The sequence below is a fragment of the Rhopilema esculentum genome, chromosome 4 (genome assembly GCF_057945365.1).
Source record: "Rhopilema esculentum isolate cy_ngs chromosome 4, ASM5794536v1, whole genome shotgun sequence".
Lineage (NCBI taxonomy): Eukaryota > Metazoa > Cnidaria > Scyphozoa > Rhizostomeae > Rhizostomatidae > Rhopilema > Rhopilema esculentum.
In genome coordinates, this window is record NC_142818.1 from 11,719,675 (window position 1) to 11,739,116 (window position 19,442).

At 36.7% G+C, this 19,442-nt stretch overlaps 1 protein-coding gene across 1 annotated transcript in view; it reads left to right on the forward strand.

Annotated features, from left to right (window-relative positions):
• LOC135690973 (uncharacterized) overlaps window positions 1–19,442 on the forward strand; it is a 68,627-nt gene that overhangs the window by 3,989 nt on the left and 45,196 nt on the right. The window contains exons 6-13 of the mRNA XM_089116006.1: window positions 361–513; window positions 1,077–1,250; window positions 3,447–3,635; window positions 4,097–4,276; window positions 4,512–4,694; window positions 13,251–13,505; window positions 14,053–14,286; window positions 18,533–18,730. Of these exons, the coding sequence (XP_088972132.1) occupies window positions 361–513; window positions 1,077–1,250; window positions 3,447–3,635; window positions 4,097–4,276; window positions 4,512–4,694; window positions 13,251–13,505; window positions 14,053–14,286; window positions 18,533–18,730 (1,566 nt within the window). The remainder of the gene's footprint in view (window positions 1–360; window positions 514–1,076; window positions 1,251–3,446; window positions 3,636–4,096; window positions 4,277–4,511; window positions 4,695–13,250; window positions 13,506–14,052; window positions 14,287–18,532; window positions 18,731–19,442) is intronic.

The following is a 19,442-nucleotide window of genomic DNA, read 5'->3' on the forward strand; positions in this document are numbered from 1 at the left end:
AATTTCTAATGATAGAGGATTAACACATGATAAGCGCATTACATTCTGCAGCGAAAATGGACAATTTTAGTATGTACACGATCACTCTTCAGCATGTTGGTCCAATATAAAAAAAAGTGATGGTAAAAAGTGATCGTGTAACCCAGCCTTTAATTATTTTTTGTGTTTTTGAGATTTGTTGTTTTAAAGGCACTTTGTCCCGACGGATTTTGATGACCATTTAAATCCAATTGACTGGACTATCCAATAGATTTATTGTAACGTCTTGTCGGCATGTACCCGCCGAGGAGCCCATTTTCAACGTTGATCGGTCGATAGACAGGGCAAAGTACATTAATGCGTTTTCCCTCTCATTGATAGATATTGACGATTGTGCAGTTAACAATGGTGGATGTGCCCACAACTGTACTAATACAACTGGGAGCTATCACTGCAGTTGCTTGGAAGGATACTATTTGTATGATGGCAAGGAAGGTTTGGTTCCAGAAGCGACTGTCAACCGCACTTGTTTAGGTAAGCTGCTAGACACAAATGTAAGAGTATGTCAACTAATTTGAGTAGTTGCTCTATATAATTCTTTGATAAAGTATTTGCTGTTTGGGACTTGTTTGTCTGAAAAAATTTCCAATGGAGAATACCCTATGGGCAGACTGTGACTTTTAAAAGTTCAAGGGTTACTCTAAAGTACTTGAGCCAGGGAGTTGCAGAAATGTTAGCCCTGCTACAAATGTGTTAACCTTGAACTAAAAAATATATTTGTCGCTTTTGGAACACTATTTAAAATTAACAAAGGGACGGCAATAATTTGTCGTTGTCAAACTCATATTCAAATTCAAGTAAGCTCAGGGACTCATATTTATGGAAAATGTTTCTATATGTCTCAAAAAATCAAAGTTGAGACAAATGCTTCAAATTGTTTATTGACAATTTGGGGGTGATACCTCTTTGTGAGACCCCCGGTTTCATTCCCAATGTTATATGTTTAAGAGATCAGTATCTAGATTATTTCGAAGAATGATTCAGGTAAGCGGAATAAGCTTATTACTGTATTTCTAAAATTAATGAAATTTTCCCAGGTGTTAATTGCCCACCACCATCACCCCTGGTGAATGGGGTTAGAGCGTTTTCATCCTTCCGACATCCAGCGCTTGTTATTTCTCAATGTAATGCTGGATATTTACGAACTGGCCCAAAAGAGATTCGGTGCTTGAAATCAGGCAGCTGGAGTGGTGGCTATGCTGCGTGCAATGGTAAGTTTATTTTATTCTAACCTTAAATTGTGCTTTGATTAAACAACATCTGAATCCAGTGGGCTGAATCCAGTGGCGTAGATAGGAAATTTCATAGGAGGGGTTAAAAACTGAGATTCTCCGAGAAAAATCTAAGAAACACTTTATTTTTCATACATTTGAACAAAGTTCAGTTCAGTTCAGTTCAGTTCAGTTCAGTTCAGTTCAGTTCAGTTCAGTTCAGTTCAGTTCAGTTCAGTTCAGTTCAGTTCAGTTCAGTTCAGTTCAGTTCGGTTCGGTTCGGTTCGGTTCGGTTCGGTTCGGTTCGGTTCAGTTCAGTTCAGTTCAGTTCAGTTCATTTCAGTTCAGTTCATTTCAGTTCAGTTCAGTTCAGTTCAGTTCAGTTCAGTTCAGTTCAGTTCAGTTCAGTTCAGTTCAGTTCAGTTCAGTTCAGTTCAGTTCAGTTCAGTTCAATTCAGTTCAGTTCAGTTCAGTTCAGTTCAGTTCAGTTCAGTTCAGTTCAGTTCAGTTCAGTTCAGTTCAGTTCAGTTCAGTTCAGTTCAGTTCAGTTCAGTTCAGTTCAGTTCAGTTCAGTTCAGTTCAGTTCAGTTCAGTTCAGTTCAGTTCAGTTCAGTTCAGTTCAGTTCAGTTCAGTTCAGTTCAGTTCAGTTCAGTTCAGTTCAGTTCAGTTCAGTTCAGTTCAGTTCAGTTCAGTTCAGTTCAGTTCAGTTCAGTTCAGTTCAGTTCAGTTCAGTTCAGTTCAGTTCAGTTCAGTTCAATTCAGTTCAGTTCAGTTCAGTTCAGTTCAGTTCAGTTCAGTTCAGTTCAGTTCAGTTCAGTTCAGTTCAGTTCAGTTCAGTTCAGTTCAGTTCAGTTCAGTTCAGTTCAGTCCAGTTCAGTTCAGTTCAGTTCAGTTCAGTTCAGTTCAGTTCAGTTCAGTTCAGTTCACTTCAGTTCACTTCAGTTCACTTCAGTTCACTTCAGTTCAGTTCAGTTCAGTTCAGTTCAGTTCAGTTCAGTTCAGTTCAGTTCAGTTCAGTTCAGTTCAGTTCAGTTCAGTTCAGTTCAGTTCAGTTCAGTTCAGTTCAGTTCAGTTCAGTTCAGTTCTGTTCAGTTCAGTTCAGTTCAGTTTTTTATATTTTAAAATTCGTCTACATACAATATCTTACACAAAATATTCAGAATAGCAGGCAATAAATAACAATTACGTAAGATGTTGTTTACAGGGGATTTTCTTTAGGAGGAGCTCTTTCAGTAAATGAGATAAAAAAGGAGAGAATACCCCTTTTTCAAAGGTGGCTTCGAATGTAATTGATCATTTACATTAGTGACAGAACAATAAATTTTGACAAAAAATGTCAACAGACAATGATCATTTTATATCCACTGGAATATTGTTCCAAAAATTTAGCACCAAGGAAATGCACAGATCTGATACCAGATTGCAAAGTATTTTATCATGTTAAAAAATGTCATTTTTGTGGCATGCTGTGCACCATATCGGTGAGCATTTGACGCAATTTCAAAGAAGTTGTGACATAGATTCAGAACATAACATAACGACATGACATTAGAACTTAAATATAACAGGAGACAAAGTATAATTTTTTACCCAAAGTCATGTCTCATAAATCATACTGATTGAAGATTTTATGTTCTTCTCTTCGCAAACGGCATTTTTAAGTTGCCAACCTGATTCAGAACAACTAAAGAAATGGTTATAATAAGATTGTCCTCTCAAATAAAACACTTGGATAAAAATGAAAAACAATGTTATATTTCCGGCAAGATCAGAAATTTTCCGACAAAATAGCTGTTTGGCTTTACAGAGGGTGTTTCGCCCCCCTGACCCCACTCTTTCTACGCCACTGGCTGAATCTAGAAGTTTTCTTGGGCTTTTTTTAAATATTTGGATGTACATTTAACGTAGTTTAGAGCATTGGAAGCATGGCGAATCAATTGGATTGTTACGAATCATTTAAATTAAGATGTTCGATAGCAAACGAGATTCTCCCTTGGTTGAAGGTTTTGAAGATGACCAACAGGCAAAATTACTGCCAAGAATTTAAACTTCATGCAAAGGGCCTTGTCACAATTAGTCGTCTTTGTTATCAATCTGGACGTTTTTTTCTAAGAAATGGTAGGTATTTTAGCATTTAAACATTGTGCAAGAGACTTTTCCGCTGCTTTTTATGAACTTCTGTTATTGCATTTTAGCGGTTAATTGTGGAGATCCTGGGTCATCGGTGAATGCTTTCACCAACGTCACAGATGGATGGAACTTTATGTCAAAAATCAATTACGAATGTTTGGAGGGACACATCAGCGAGAATGGATCACTCCAAAGAGTGTGTCTAGCAAACGAGACACATGCCTTTTGGACAGGCTTGCCCCTTGTTTGCAAAAGTATGTTTTCATTTTGGTGTGACTGTCTGACAGCTAAAATTCTAATCGGTTGCGATTACTCAGTGAAGGAGTTAACAATTGATTTTGACTTTAAATTTCATATTTTCAAGTATATGTTCGCATGATATTTCAGTGTGATATGGAATATTGAACTACAAAGGGGAATAAGTGCTTTTGAAAATTTGGATAAGGGTGACGATAAAATTAAAACTTGAACTTGAACTTGAACTTGACGCCCCAGATACTATGCTCCAACATCAGAGTGATATTTATTCCTTTAAAAATGATCCCATTATTCTATGATCAAAATTTTTCCCAAGTTTGTTTCCATTGCAGCAGGGGCCCCGAGACTGGTGATAAAAAAGATTTAACAAAACACTTATAACTTTTTCTAAAATGTATTTAGTTGTGAAGCATTTCTGTAGTAGAAATTGTGACTTTATAGACAAATACTATCACAGGAATTTCATGTGGAAGACAATTGGAAATCGCCAATGGCAAACTGGTGTATTTGAATGGAACTCTTTTTGGAGATAAAATCGTGTATGAATGCCTACCCGGATACAATCTGACAGGAGGGAGTCAAAACAGAACATGCTCCTCACGTGGTACCTGGTCAGGAACTGAACCAAATTGCCAAGGTTACCGATTCAATTGCTGAATGCCTATTTAAAATAATTCTTGCTAATCTTAGTCCATTTTATACACAGCGTTATTGTGCGCTATTTTATGCAAGCACTTATGTAAGTAAGGGTCTATAAAATAGTATTTTTGGCCCCAAAAACTTATTTTTGACACAATTTTTACTGTAAACAAAACAATTCATAAATTTGCTACTTGCATAAGGTTTTGAATCATGTTTTATCATTTTTTCAGCTCAATCATGCCCAGATCCTGGTGTTCCAAAATACGGAAAAAGGAAAGGAATTTCTGTCGTTGGAGAAACAGTCGTATATAGCTGTGTCTCTGGCTACTCCCTGTCTGGAGATGTAAACCGCACGTGCAATTTTATAAGCGGCAAAGGACTGGTGTGGTCAGGCGTTTTACCTCAGTGCAAAGGTAGGGAAGTACGAGTGGCGTAGCGTCCTGGTACTCAAGGTATTCAGTGAATACTCTGAGATATCTCAGAAAAAAATACTAATACGACAAAAAATTGTAATAACTTAAAGATGCTTTGGGGCTATTGATTCTGGTTGATAGTTTGTTATATCGTTATAACGAACTCTGAAGGGAACCAGAAAATAATTAGTTATATCGGGAGTTCGCTAAACCGAGAGAAAATGTTTTTCAGGTCTTTTCGCAGTGCATGCCTAAAACCTGCGGTGAGCATGTTTAGGCTATCTCCAACCTCTATGCACATTCAACTCCAAAAAATCAATTTGCATTCAAATGATACAACTGGCTGGTCATTTAAAATCAAAATCTTAATGCTCCTATCATACTTTTGGACCATGAGATTGGCAAAGCTGGTATCACATCGCTCCTGATTGGTGCCTGAATGAGGTCTTCGATTACATCACATTTTCATTTGTCTTCTGCTTCTCCATCTGGGTCTCTCAATGAAGTTTTGTCATCGCTCATTGCCAATGTCTCATATGTAAGAGGATATTCGTTAGTATCAATGTACTCATTTGCAGTAATTTCTGAGGCAATCAAACCTTCATCTCGTGCACTGAGTCTATCAGCCAGTGCTAGAAATGTATATTATAAGCATATTTTGCCGATTACAGAAGTGATTTTCCCTAAAAGAAAGTGATGAATGAGCACCGAAAAAAATAAACAAAAATAACAGGTAATAAAAGTTCGTTATATGAAGGGAAATTATAATGAAGGGACCTAAAAATGGTTCGTAATAACGAGAGTTCCATATATCCGGGGTTCGTTATACCAAGAGCATTTGTAAGGTATTTGTTAGGCAGAATCCAAGGGGCCATACATAAAGTTCGTTATACCGGGAAGTTCCTTATATCCGGGGTTCGTATTATCGGCATTCCACTCTTGTACAAGTCCAAAATATTAAAAAGTTCATGGAACTGTAACGAAGCGAAGCATAGAGAAGCTTGGAGATCTTTGAAGCCAATTTTGAAGATTGAGCTACTTCATGTTTAACGATGTGGTAAACTTTGTTGATTCCCACAAAATTTTTTGCAGCAAGTGTTTTTAGATAAACTGAACTGCGATAGGCCTAGCCCACTTCGTAAAGATAAACACGCAGATAGATGAAGGTAACAAGAACAGCGATTAATAATTCAATAAATGTAATCAACATAACAGGTTATGATAAGCAGTTAAACAGCAGAAGTAAATAGAATAAAAAGGACTCTAAATCTCGTCCCTTAAAGTACTTACATTACAAATCACGTCTCTGCGTTAGTTCTCCCCGTTTCTTATTCCTCTCGCTTCACTCATTATTAACATAACAACAAAACCAAATAGAACAAAGTTTATTACGCAGCGTCCAAAAATTGAAATTTCCCACACTCCTCCAATTTGACCCCAAAGGGCGTCAAATATAAAGTCAAAGTTCTTCATTAAGTTCATAATTGTTAATCTCATGCTTGTTCTTGATTCCAACGGATAAAAGAATTGTATTGGTCTTTCAAACTCTCCTTTACCGGTAATAACCTTGACCACTCTTACCACCCCATCCCTATCCTGGATCATCTCTGCAACTCTACCGATTTTCCATCACGCACGATTTTTTGCGTCTTCCTTGATCATTACGATATCACCTCTTTTGACGTCTGCTTGCTTTTCGGAGTGTCTAAGGTTATGTCTCTTACGGAATGCCCGAACATACTCGGATTGCCACCTTTTCCTCGACGGCTCTTTGCAGCGCAGCAAGTACTTTGCTCTATTCCTAAGGTTCTTTGATTCTAATGAAGACGGTTCTTCCTCGGGAACATAGATTGATTTACCATGTATCAAAACGTTAGGTATGATTAACGGTAAATCGATATCGTCTTCACAATACTGATCATTCGTTTAAACATTCCTCCCCACCAATTAGCTCGACTGATATTGAACTGCAAAATGGCATCTCTTGTTCAGCTAAGTAATCCTGTGATCTTTCATCCTTGCGAATTCTCTTGCTCCACTTTGCAGAAGCGAAGAGTCTTTTCGTTGTCTGAAATAACTTTTGTAGGCCTTCCTTTCGCAGCAATAAACATTTTGAAGCTTGTCAGGAAATCGTTTGTTGTCATGCTTGGCAAGAACTTCAAATCTGCTGCCCGTGTCCAGCTACATGGGTGCAATATGATGTATCCTTTCCGCTCAGTTTTTCCCTTTCCTCTGTAGAAATTTCCTATCTTCTCCTTAATGTAAACTGAAGTGATTTCCTCTGGATAGCCGTTCTCCAGAAAGATCTTTGTTAGTTGTTCAAGTTCCGAGTCGAGTTTAGACTTGGAACAAATCATCAGTGCCCTATGTGTAAGCATTTTGACGAGGCTGATGTTTCTTTGTTTTGGGCAAAACGAACTCCATCGAGTATTTAACCCCGAAAATGTTGGTTTACAGTATACACTAGTGAGAAGTCCGGTGCCAGATCTTCTAACCAAAACATCTAGAAATGGCAAGGAGTTATTTTCTTCCTTTTCAAATGTAAACTTTAGGGCTGTGTGAAGGCCATTAAGGCGTTTTAGGAAATTATCACACTCAGCCTCTGTTTTGAAAATGGTATATGTGTCATCTACATACCGAAAATATACATCTGGCTTTTGGTCGCAGTCAAACAAACGCTCTTCATGAAAGCCAACAAAGATATTGGCGAAGGCAGGTCCCAGAGGGCTACCCATAGCGACACCATACTTTTGTTGGCACATCTCATTGTTAAAGCTGAATTCAACTGAGCGTGTTGCAGAAAACCATATTTGCCTTTAGAAAAATGGGTGAGACCAACCCCAATGGATAGTAAACGAGCTGAAAAGGTCACGCTACACGACAGAATGTAAGAATATAGGTCCGAAAAAACACAATGGAAAAAATATATATTGGAGGTGGATCGAAATAGGCCAATCACAAAAACGCAAGCACATAACCGGTGTCATGTCGTTTCGGTAACCTTATGCATTTCGGTCCGGGTACTCAAACGCATGGCAGTTTTGGTTATGCAATATCGTACCCAAGCACTCAAGCGATAGAGTATCAAAGCAAATGGTGGAATTTAGCATGCAAAGCGGTCCGGGTACCCAAACGCATGGCAATTTTGGTTATGAAAAATCGTACCCAAGCTCTTAAACGATAGAGTACTAAAACGAATGGTGTAATAAAGCATGCAAAACGGTCCGGCTACACAAACGCATGGCAATTTTGTCTATACCAAAACGTACCCAAGCATTTAAAAAACAGGGCATGGAAACGAATGGTGGAATTTAGCATGCGAACCGGTCTGGGAACACAAATGTTCTGGTTCATAATGTTCAGAATGTAAAGAACATTCGAACTATTTCTAACAAGGTGGTACTAACAAGCAGTGGTGCTGTGATTTCCCTTGTTACGTTTATGCAAAAAGTACAACATTAATGGCGACTCCAAAGTTTTCTTGATGGAAATGCGTGAAATTTTAAACTCAAAAAGCATTGTGGTAAATTTGTTAATTATAAAGTGTCATAATATCGCACTACGATGAAATCACGTGATTTGAAACACATTGCGTTTCACAATGTTACACTTTTACACGCATGTTACGCCGGTGTACTATGCGTTTCTGCATGGGCATGCGTTTCTGCATGGGCCGAGACGCATATGCGTTTCAAGTGTTACAGTGTAATGGCGGACATGCAGGGCCTAGCTGTGAATGGCGTGAAGCGCATATGCGTTAGACAGGACACGAATGTGTTTCAACGGATGTGCGTTTCGTAACAACTTTTAATAAAGGTTTCTGAAATGATCCATCGCCACAAAACCTTAATAAAAAATTTAGACTTGTAAGTTAGAAAACAGCAACTAGCTAACATAAAGCTAAGAATATGTGATAATATCATGCGTTACACGGATAAAATTATGCAGAATTACACAAAGAGCTTCCCCCAAAAGGATTCCCATAATTCAAAGCCAACGATATAAAATTAGTTCCTGGTATATGACTATTATTTGGTTAAAGAACCAGATAAAGAAATTGTGGGAAATTTTAGAATAAATCACAGATGGTATAGAATTCCTACCATTTTGATAAGAAGTAAACCAGTAGTAGTTGATTTACATCCTCCACAGCTCTATTTTCAGTAATATTTTAAGGTTCGCAAATGAATAAGGCTGAAAATGCTTACCAATCACTTACTAAAAAATATAAAATTTACTATTAAAAACATAAATTAGTGAAATACTTGTTACAATAAACAAACCAAAATTTGAATAAAATATCTTTATCTACTGTTGCAAGCTTTGCATTTATGAGCTTTTATAAATATATATTTTGAATATCTAAAGGGAGTCTGAGTTTTTCAACTCTGGTCATAGTGTTTCTCGTACTTTTTCCTATAAAAATGATCGTTTGATATTGATTCCAAGGCAAGTTGACAATTGTAGTTCATCAAGAGACGTTAGATTGTAAGGAATTTTTTCCACCAAAGCTAGCTTTATGAAGCTAGAACATACATAGATGTGATATTGATTTGTAGACCTCTACCAAAAGCAAATTCAGGGTCAACTGATGAACGCTCAAAGAGCTATCAGTTGAAATAATTTTTCAAAGCTAAAAGCATCATAAATTTATAAATAACGATCAATGTAAGTAAATTGTACCAGGAATTTATATATATATATATATATATATATATATACATATGCATAAATTCTGTATTTGCGTATATGTATATATATATTTATTTTTACTAGCTTTTTCTATATATTTCTTTTCCATGCTCTTACATCCGTCTTCCTATTCTATTGGTCGAATTCCATATTCCTTTAACGTTTTTTAGTTCTATCATCGCTTTTCTATCTTACTTGATAACGGGCTATGCTCGAAACGTCGTTAATTATTTTAAATATTAATTTTCCTGGTACAATTTACTTACATTGATCGTTAATTAAATTCATCATATTGTACCGCGCGCATTTTAGTATATTTATGGAATCATAAATATATACTATTATAGGCCTTTCTCTTAAATTCAGTTTATCTTATAGTTCAAATTTCTTTCTCGAAACACCCAAATCAGCAGGCAATAGCCAATCTGGGACATCAACGATTTTAGTTTCTCAGGCTCCATCAAAATTGAAATACGAGTAAAAACATGACTAGATGTTTTACAAAACAGGTGGACATGTTTTTAAAGCTCGATTTCTTATTCAGATTGATGCCTTATTGCTTCTTCTCATCACCGAGGGTGTCGCCAACAAAGGGTGTGGGGTTCAATGGAAGAAAAATTGTAAGTAGTTCAAAGCCCTTACGTCTTCAGAGATCAATAAAGAATCAGGCAATGATTGTCACTCCGTTGGTTAATATGATATTCAGGGACAGATTTACCAGGAGGGGGCTGTAGGGGGTGCGCCACCCCCCAATATTTTTGTGCCCTTTGGTAAATTTTTTGATTCGGTTAAAAACATTTTTGATGGTCAGTAGCAAAAAAATAATGGAATAATTTACTTTATCTTCTTAACTTCTTCACCTTGAAGCGAAAAGTTTAATTTCTAAAATAGGCCTTTCCATCCTTTTCCAGTTACCTGAAAGGTGTGGCACCAAAATCTAATCAAACGCCCCCAATCATTGCCGCTGAAATCCGTCCCTGATGATATTCCCGCGAAGGTTTCAAGATTTCTTGTTGGTACTAAATCGAAAAAAGGCCTCTCCCAGTGGCAGCTTTTTTAATCAATTTGAGGGCACTACTTTTCCAAGTCCCACTAATACTCGATTTGGCCCGGGGAGGAGGGCTGTTCTTGTAATCGTAGATGTTTCTGTAACGGGCTAAAGCAAATTTGCTTTTTGAAATTTTTGTAGCGCTGCCTGAAGAAAGTTAAATTTGTCAAAGCTATGAATTGAACAATTACTGTTTACATCGACTTTAAACCAATAATAATATCATCAAAACAGATTTTTTTTAATACATGATTTATCACTGGCTAAAATCATGTACATAATTCAGCGGTAAGCCTCAAGTGGGGCTTAACAATATGGTAACTAATTTGAACTGAAATTCTCTGTAACTCTTAATGAATTTTAATAGTAAATTTAACAGAAAACCCTCATGAAAAGCACTTTTAAGTCATTCAAGTTTTCCTCTTTCAGAATCTTATTATCATCAAAAACCGAAAAGGGAACAGAAAATTTTACCAATTCAAGCACAATTTAAACCAGCAGAAACATCAATAATCTTTGAGTCTAAACCGTTAAGAAACATCAAGACATACAACGTTTAGTGTTTGAAAGGGCATGGTTTTTATAATTTTCCCAAGGTCAATTCTCGTGGGCCCCTTATTTTAATACCCCATCGACATTATCCCCATCAAGTCTTGCAAGTGTCCTTAGAAAGAACAGGAAGAGATGCTTCGTAGACTTTAAAATGTTTAATTGCAAAAAGCTCTTTCCGTAGAAGGTATTTGCATTGCTTAACCCTCTCATAAGTCTCTATTCAAAATGTATTAAAAGCCTGCATTGATAGGCTGCTTTGCCCCTAAAAGATTTTCTATATTTGTGCGATTATTCATATTTTTCCTTTCAAAAAACTGGCATATCTTTTGTCAGCAATAATAAAAGGCATAAACATCAATACATTAAAACTTTTTCGATAGCGCCATCCCTGGCAAAAACAAATTCTCCAAACATTTTTAATACTGCCAATAGGTTTAGGGGTACCGATAATTGGGATGTAGCGGTTGAAGCAAAATGGTCGAGCAGGGATTTCCATAAAAATACCAATATTGCTTTTTGGTGAAAATTACTAAATTTAAATTTTTATGCGAGCTGAGGATTGCGAAAACATATATTTAAAATAGAAGGAAAACTAAAAATTTCAAATACTAAAGGCAACTTGTGTCGTAACTTAAATCGAGTCGGCCTAATTAATCCAACCTCTGTTATTAATATTTTTTTCACGATGATCGTCGATGGTGTTTTGCATTTAGACATCCGTTCCTCTCGTTATATGCCCCATGCAGAAACGCATGACACTGAAATTCTCTATGCGTTTCTGCATGGGCCTAAGGCAAACTACAAAAAATGATAAAAATTAAGAAGTGCTTCTTGCATGGAAAAGCTGGACCTAGATCATATTCTCACAATCACTTCTTGTTAGTTAACATGCTTTTGCGATGAAATTCAGTGTCGTTTTGATTTTAGATGCCCCATCCAGAAACGCATAACACTGAAATTCTATATGCGTTTCTGCATGGGCCTAAGGCAAACTACAAAAAATGATAAAAAATTCAAAAATGCTACTTGCATGGAAAAGTTTGACCTATATCAAATTGTTGCAATCATTTCTTGTTAGTAAACAGACATTTGCGATGAAATTCGATGGTGTTTTGATTTTAGATGCCCCATGCAGAAACGCATAACAATGAAATTCTCTATGCGTTTCTGCAGGGCATAAGACAAACTACAAAAAATGATAAAAAATTCAAAAATGCTACTTCCATGGAAAAGTTTGACCTATATCAGATTGTTGCAATCATTTCTTGTTAGTAAACAGTCATTTGCGATGAAATTCGATGGTGTTTTGATTTTAGATGCCCCATGCAGAAACGCATAACACTGAAATTCTCTATTCGTAGCTATTCTGGATTTAGGTACCCTCTATAACACTATCGACACTGAAAGCAGAGAAAATCATGAAATCAAAATTCAAACAAAGTAATGGCTTAGAAAAAATTTTTATTGGGCAAAAAGTTGGAGTTTTTGTTTTTTTTATGACAGAAAATTTTATTATATATTTTGATTAATTTGTCGTTGCAAAATTTGCAAAATTTGACGTTGAGTGGACTATCTAGAATGTTTTGCGTATAGTTGCTCGAGTTGGCAGCTAAACATCGAGCGTTAAATAGTCAAATTTAGAGAGCTATTGGCTGGGGCTTTGCGAGCCAGCCTCTAAAATGTTCCAAGGTAAACTCCCAGCAAAACTATTTTGTTAAAACACTACTCTACATACCAATACATTCAATAAAACTTCTTTGTAGAGTACTGATTTTTAATGACAGTGCATACAACTTTTTCAGATTTTACAGCTATAAACTTTTCTATGGTAAGAACTGGTAAATTGAAGTTCAAGCTGGCTGTTTTTAATGTTTAAAATTAAGGCGGAAGCAGTGCAATTGCCAGTATTGCACTCCAGGGAGGTGTTCAGGCCTCGTTTGCCAACAAAGTGAATGGGCTATCCTATATTTGCAGACAAAAGGCATTACTAAAAGGCAACGGTATATGGCAAAAAGCTCGTCGTATTTGAGAAGAAACATTGTTCAAAGTTACACTTTTAAAGTAGCTCAGCCTCAGGTTGTTCTCAATTTGTTTTTAACTTTCCACTAATTTCAAGGCTCGTGTTGTTAAAAAATTTTTTTACAAAAAAAAGCGTATTTGATTAATCTTTTTTGCAAAGAGCAACTACTATTAAATAACAACAGTTTTTGTTTTCAATCACGACGTGCAGTATATTATAATGCATATTGATTCTTCTTGTTTAGAATCTCAGCCTCCCTCCTTTGGAAACACATGCCCCCCCAGCACCGTCGTGGCTTTACCTAAAGGAGAAGCAACCATGTACTATTCTTGGACTGTGCCAACAGCAACAGACAACAGTGGAATACCACCGAATGTGACAGCAACGCCAATTTCGATGCCCCCTCTCCAGTTAGGACCTGGAGTTACTTCAATCACTTATCATGCGGAAGATGCAGAAGGAAATACTGCCAATTGCACTTTTACAATAACAGTTGAAGGTAAACTGCCAATCTTTTCAGATGGTTTAAGTGATTCTTTGGTTACGAATTTCCTTTCATGTTGTTGCGAAAAGCTTGTGGACGTCAAAGCAATTCAAGCAGAGGCAAAAATGTAAATGAGGGATTTCGAAAATTAAAAAGATAATAGTGGAAATAAAGTGTGTGTTAAAACATTTCCTTGCTATGAAGAAATGAAAATAAAGACTGACAAGAATGAAAGCTAGAAAGAAATTTGTTGTTTATTTCTACTCTTTTTTGGCTAACTGCCTTCCTTGTTTCTGTAAGACAAATACTTACGTCTCAGAAACTCGTTTGGCTAAAATTTCCAATTAAAGCCCGTTTCTTAAGGTGGAGGTGGTGGGCGCTTATTCAAGGGGGCGCTTATTCAAGGGGGGCGCTTATTTGATATAATTTTCCTGATAGGGTGGGCGTTTATTCAAGGGGATGCTTTTTCGAGAGGAGCGCTTATTCGATGATTTACAGTATTAGCTATCAAAAAGGTTGAATTATGCAGAAAGTAACTTTTCAATAATTCATTTTCCAATAGATAAAGAAGCACCAGTAACTGAATGTCCAAAAAACGTGATCATATCAAGCGACTTGCCGGTTATCGCCTATTGGGGAAGTGGGTATGCCAAAGATAATACTCGTATTGCAAGTATCGTCTTCAACCCTCCAAACGGAACAACATTCATGTCTGACTCTCGAAATCAAGTGACGATGAATGCTACAGATCTTTATGGCAATCGAGCATTATGTATCATGGAAGTGACTGTGAGAGGTATACACAGGTTTTTCAATTTTTTGATCAGTTTTTGAACACAGGTCAAATCATTTAGATCACATCTAACAAAATATGATAGGAATATTAAGCTATATTCACAATGTTTTGCTTGAAAAGTGCCAGATTTTCGTATTTATGAATCTATTTCACGGCCTTTCAAAAATCATTAAGGTTTTTTCCTCAGGCCACCATTCTTTACAACATCGTCAATGAATAACATTCGCCACTGACGATCAATTTCCTGAAGACTTGAGTCTTCCTTCAATTGGGGCGTGTGTGTTGCAAGGGTTCCTGCTGCTGTCTGTGCGCAAGTACTCAAACAATGACACTTGATGTATTGATTTCATCGCAACAAAAGTATCGAATGAGTTCATTTCCCCTAAATATTACGAAATTTTCCCCTATTCCTGCGAGGTCTTCCCCAATCCCTACACAGCTCAATTTTTCCAAACTGTAGGGGAATTTTCTATCGTGTGGAAGCTCTGACACTATACCGTATTCATTTCATATCGGATTCATTTCATATTGGATTCAAAGTGAGGGGAGCTGGTGCAAAATATCAAAAGTCTTGTGCTGTTAGGGGAAAAATCATGAAATTTTGAACAAAGTAAGTTTTTTCAACAAAGAAAAATGTTGGCCTTTGAATCCACCAAACATTTTTTGTCAAATACCTTTTTGCATACACATCATTAAAAAGATCATAAAAATTGAAGCTGAAAACACTACAACTGGATTGTTGAATGGTGAAATATTATCGGATTTAAACATTTCTCAAAAGGGGGTGAAAACCATGGTTTCACTTCTCTTTTTTGGCTAAAAAAATTAACAACAAAAACAAAAACAAAACAAGAAACAACTGTATCATGCAGCGAAAATATCCAATTTGTTTGCTTCCAGTGCTCTGGTAGCCAGGAGTAGCTGACGACCCTTGGTTTGAGATTTGTAGAATTCTTGAGAAATCGTGTTAAACATTTCTAACTAGCAGGCCTGAACAGACACTTTTTATTTCCTGTATTTTCGTATGCTGGAGTTTATCAGAAATTTATCAGAAATTTATCAGAAATTTATCAGAAATTTATCAGAAATTTATCAGAAATTTATCAGAACTGGAGCTCCCTAAAATTTGAACACCGCTTTTTTTTATCGATAAACTAAAAACCTTCTTATTTATAAACTTTTATGAATCAGAAGTGCTTTTTTAATAAGCAAAATTGGTCGTAATAATTTTTTTGTTTTTAATTCGAGAATTCTTAAAAGGATATTGTATGAATTGTAAGGATATTGTAAAATTTTAACATTCAAAATCCCGCTAAATTTACACAACACTGTACACTTCAGGGACGCTTTCACGCATTTGCATAAACCTTTGCACCCCTTTACCCTTATTAAACCTGCAGCGGATCAGCTCCTAATAAATCTTGGCTGCCTCTGGAAATCATCCACAAAAATTCGTAACTGTCGCCAGTATCTCCAACCCCATTCACCTGGAAGCTTGGCATTTTTCTCCAGTGACGGAATATATGGGGGTTTGGGGGGCTCGCCCCCCCCCCAATCAGCGACGTCGTCGGAAAACTCAGGCTTTCGTCGGATAATTTTCAACCGCTTAACGTGTCGAAATTACTCCAAGAAATCGTACTAAAAAGGAATTTTAAGCTAATCTAAGGGGCGTAATTGCCAAATTTTCTGCTTGCTTCGCTCGCGGGTGATCTGCATTTTCCCTTTTTACCACAGGGCCCTCTATAACCTCTCAGTGCCCTTTTTGCAAAATTTGGACATAAAATAGCTGATAAATTATTAGCCAGTACTAAATGATCAAACGAACAATAAATGACCAAAATCAAAATTGTGAATTGACTATATAATGTCAATTCCGTAAAGATTAGCTGAACGTTCCATTGGATTCTTCCAAACAAAAGTTATTTTCAAACATATTTCGCAATGACGGGAACAAGATCAAATGCATAAAATGAACATCTCAACTACAATCATGTTGTTATCATGAACAACTTATCAAAAGTGTAATCGGTCGACCTCTTGTATCATCAATTGTCTTAGATGAGATATCTATCTTGATATCAAAAATCATAAATGGACTATGTTGCTAGATGTAATAAATGGTTACTAGATGGATATGCGAAACTCGGTCTATAATGTCAGTCGGGTGGTGACATAGTTTAACGGATGTGATAAAGATTTGTGAACCTTCACAGGTTATCTAGCTTTGAGTTTCTTTAGAAAATTCGATGATTATGTTTGATTGCACTGTTCCTTTATATGGGTGACATAGAAGAATTAAAAGGTAGACGAAGAAGTACAAAAAAGATTGTAGACCTTTGCTCCAATGTTCATCACAGAGCAAGGGATTATTTACTAGCTTCACCTATGCTTTAGCGTTAAACTGACACGCAAAAATACGTTTTGCTAAAACGGTAGTTTGTGACAAGCAAATTCCGGGATCGAAAAAATTTTTTTAATCACAGTTACCGTTTTTGAAATACAGGCGTTATAAGTTGAGAAACGACAATTGTTCCGACAACATGAGATTCGAGGCGAAAATCGTCACGAGAGGGCGCTCATCTTTGACGTCACAAGTGACATGTTCTCAGCACGTATTGTGTTTTTCTATAGAAACATTTAAGAAAATGCTGCGGACATTTGATTATTTTGTGCATGTGAAAGGAGCTAATTTTGCATTTTTGACACATAATTGACTTTCTCAATGGTTTGGGACTTTGAATCCGAGTTTTATTACACTGATTTCTAAACAAATGGAAAATTTCAGCAGTCTGAGTTTTTGCTACCGATCAGCGCTGCCGCTTGGGTAGACAGTCGCCCATGGCTCAACAGTGACGATATTATGAACAAAGAACAGACTGGAAGTACAAACTGATATGGAGTTTCGATTAAAAACATTGCTATTGCTACAATCTAAATGGGATCAGGTATCGTAAAACTAGAATTTCATTTCAGATTGAGGCGTCTTTGTCCAAACTGCTTCGTCTGTATGGCCTAATTCGCTGAAATGCCTATGATGCCCTAAACGGAACTGCAAGTTATTCATTATCAATGTAGCATTCTATGATTGTTTTTCCATATTTCAAACACGTTAACTGTATTAAATATTAAATCGTAAAGGCCGGTTGAAAGTCGTACTTGTGCGGATTATATGCCATTTTCACCGGGTGTGAAGGGTTTCGGGAATTACCTTTAAGGCTGTTAGAGAATCTGGATCTACGAAATAGGCTCTTAGCTCTTAGTCAAAGAACTTGATTTCTTAGTCGAAGAAAATGCTGTTTAGTTGTTATAGGAATATCAACTGGCGCATTATCTTCTTTTGCAAACAATTTTGACTTGGGTGGGGGATGGATGAAGTTTTGTGGATGAATCCCTAGTATCTCAACCTCTGTCAAAATAAAGTAATCAAGTTCAGTGAAATTATTATTTAGTCACACTCGCAGCTCCCGTCAACCAAGTTTTTTCTTGCATTGATATTTCTGCACCCAAAGCAGGTTGCAGGATCGCTTTTACCGCCGTCTCCACTAGATTTCGTTTGTCTTTTGGCTATTGCTTCAACACCCACCCCCCCCCTTCCCCCCTTCCCCCATGTTGCGATTTTATTTGTAATTATAAAAGTAAAAACTTAGAAGAAACGGTATCATCAGTTTTCAAAGAAAGTCGCCTCCTTTTTTCATAACCTTAGAGGTTCTTTCAATGTTTCAAAGCTTGCTGGTTCGAAGATATCATGGCATAAAAATAAATTTTATGTGGATATTAGCGTCCTAGCAGACATGTAGCTAAGATTTTCTAGCTTCTTTATATTTATTAATGAAATGCCTGACAAATTTTTGCCTTTTCATCGCGGACTATATTCAATAAAACACGAGACTTCATTTGTACTTTCACCGTTGCGGTGAAAGCCTTTACAACGGCATTGTTAACATATCACTTGTGATGTCAACCGAGAATTTTAACAACTCCTGGCGATAATCTGGTTTCCGCTTCGGGAAATTCCCGAGTCCTGGCTGTGACGTAATTGACGGATAAAAGTGCAAATATCAGAAAAACGGCGAAATTAAGAAGATAAATTTTTCCAGATTTGAAATCAGCGACAAATTTTGCATAGAATAAGCTAAAGTTATTTTTGCGTGTCAGCTCTCCTTTAGGTCTGTCCAAGCTTTGTAGTTTTTCTGTAAACATTGTAAATATTTACAAGTAAACATTGAATGTCTAAACTTTTGTTTAGGATGTGGCTGTCCGAACAACAGAACATGCAATATTCAGCCGGAAAATGGTGTTGCGTCTTGTCATGTCAATTCGCCCCTAACATCCTGCAATATTTCTTGCAATACGAACTACACAATTGCAGATAAGACCGTCACCGTGACGTCACCAACCTTTTACTGTCCTGGCGGAAATTGGACTCAGTCACCTGGTTGTGCACGTAAGTTTACAAAGAGTAACTTCAACAAAAACCATTTTAGAATTTTTTAATCTCGACCCCATAGCATGAAAAATACCTCTCAACATGCGAAATTCGCTAGACATGTTCGAATTTTGTCAAGATATGGTCAATGAAAGATGTAAAAGTTTCCAACAGATTACTGCTTTTCTGGCCTGGCTCATAAAGTTATGAACCAAGACAAAATGACCGTGGTTTGGTTGGGAAAGTGATTATGTGGTCATATCACAGCAAATTATGTGCTTATGTGGTCATATCACAGCAAATTATGTGCTTATGTGGTCATATCACAGCAAGTTATGTGCTTATGTGGTCACATCACAGCAAATTATGTGCTTATGTGGTCAGATCACAGCAAATTTGTGCTTATGTGGTCACATCACAGCAAATTATGTGCTTATGTGGTCACATCACAGCAAATTATGTGCTTATGTGATCATATCACAGCAAAATATGTGCTTATGTGGTCATATCACAGCAAATTATGTGCTTATGTGGTCATATCACAGCAAATTATGTGCTTATGTGGTCATATCACAGCAAATTATGTGCTTATGTGATCATATCACAGCAAAATATGTGCTTATGTGGTCATATCACAGCAAATTATGTGCTTATGTGGTCATATCACAGCAAAATATGTGCTTATGTGGTCATATCACAGCAAATTATGTGCTTATGTGGTCATATCACA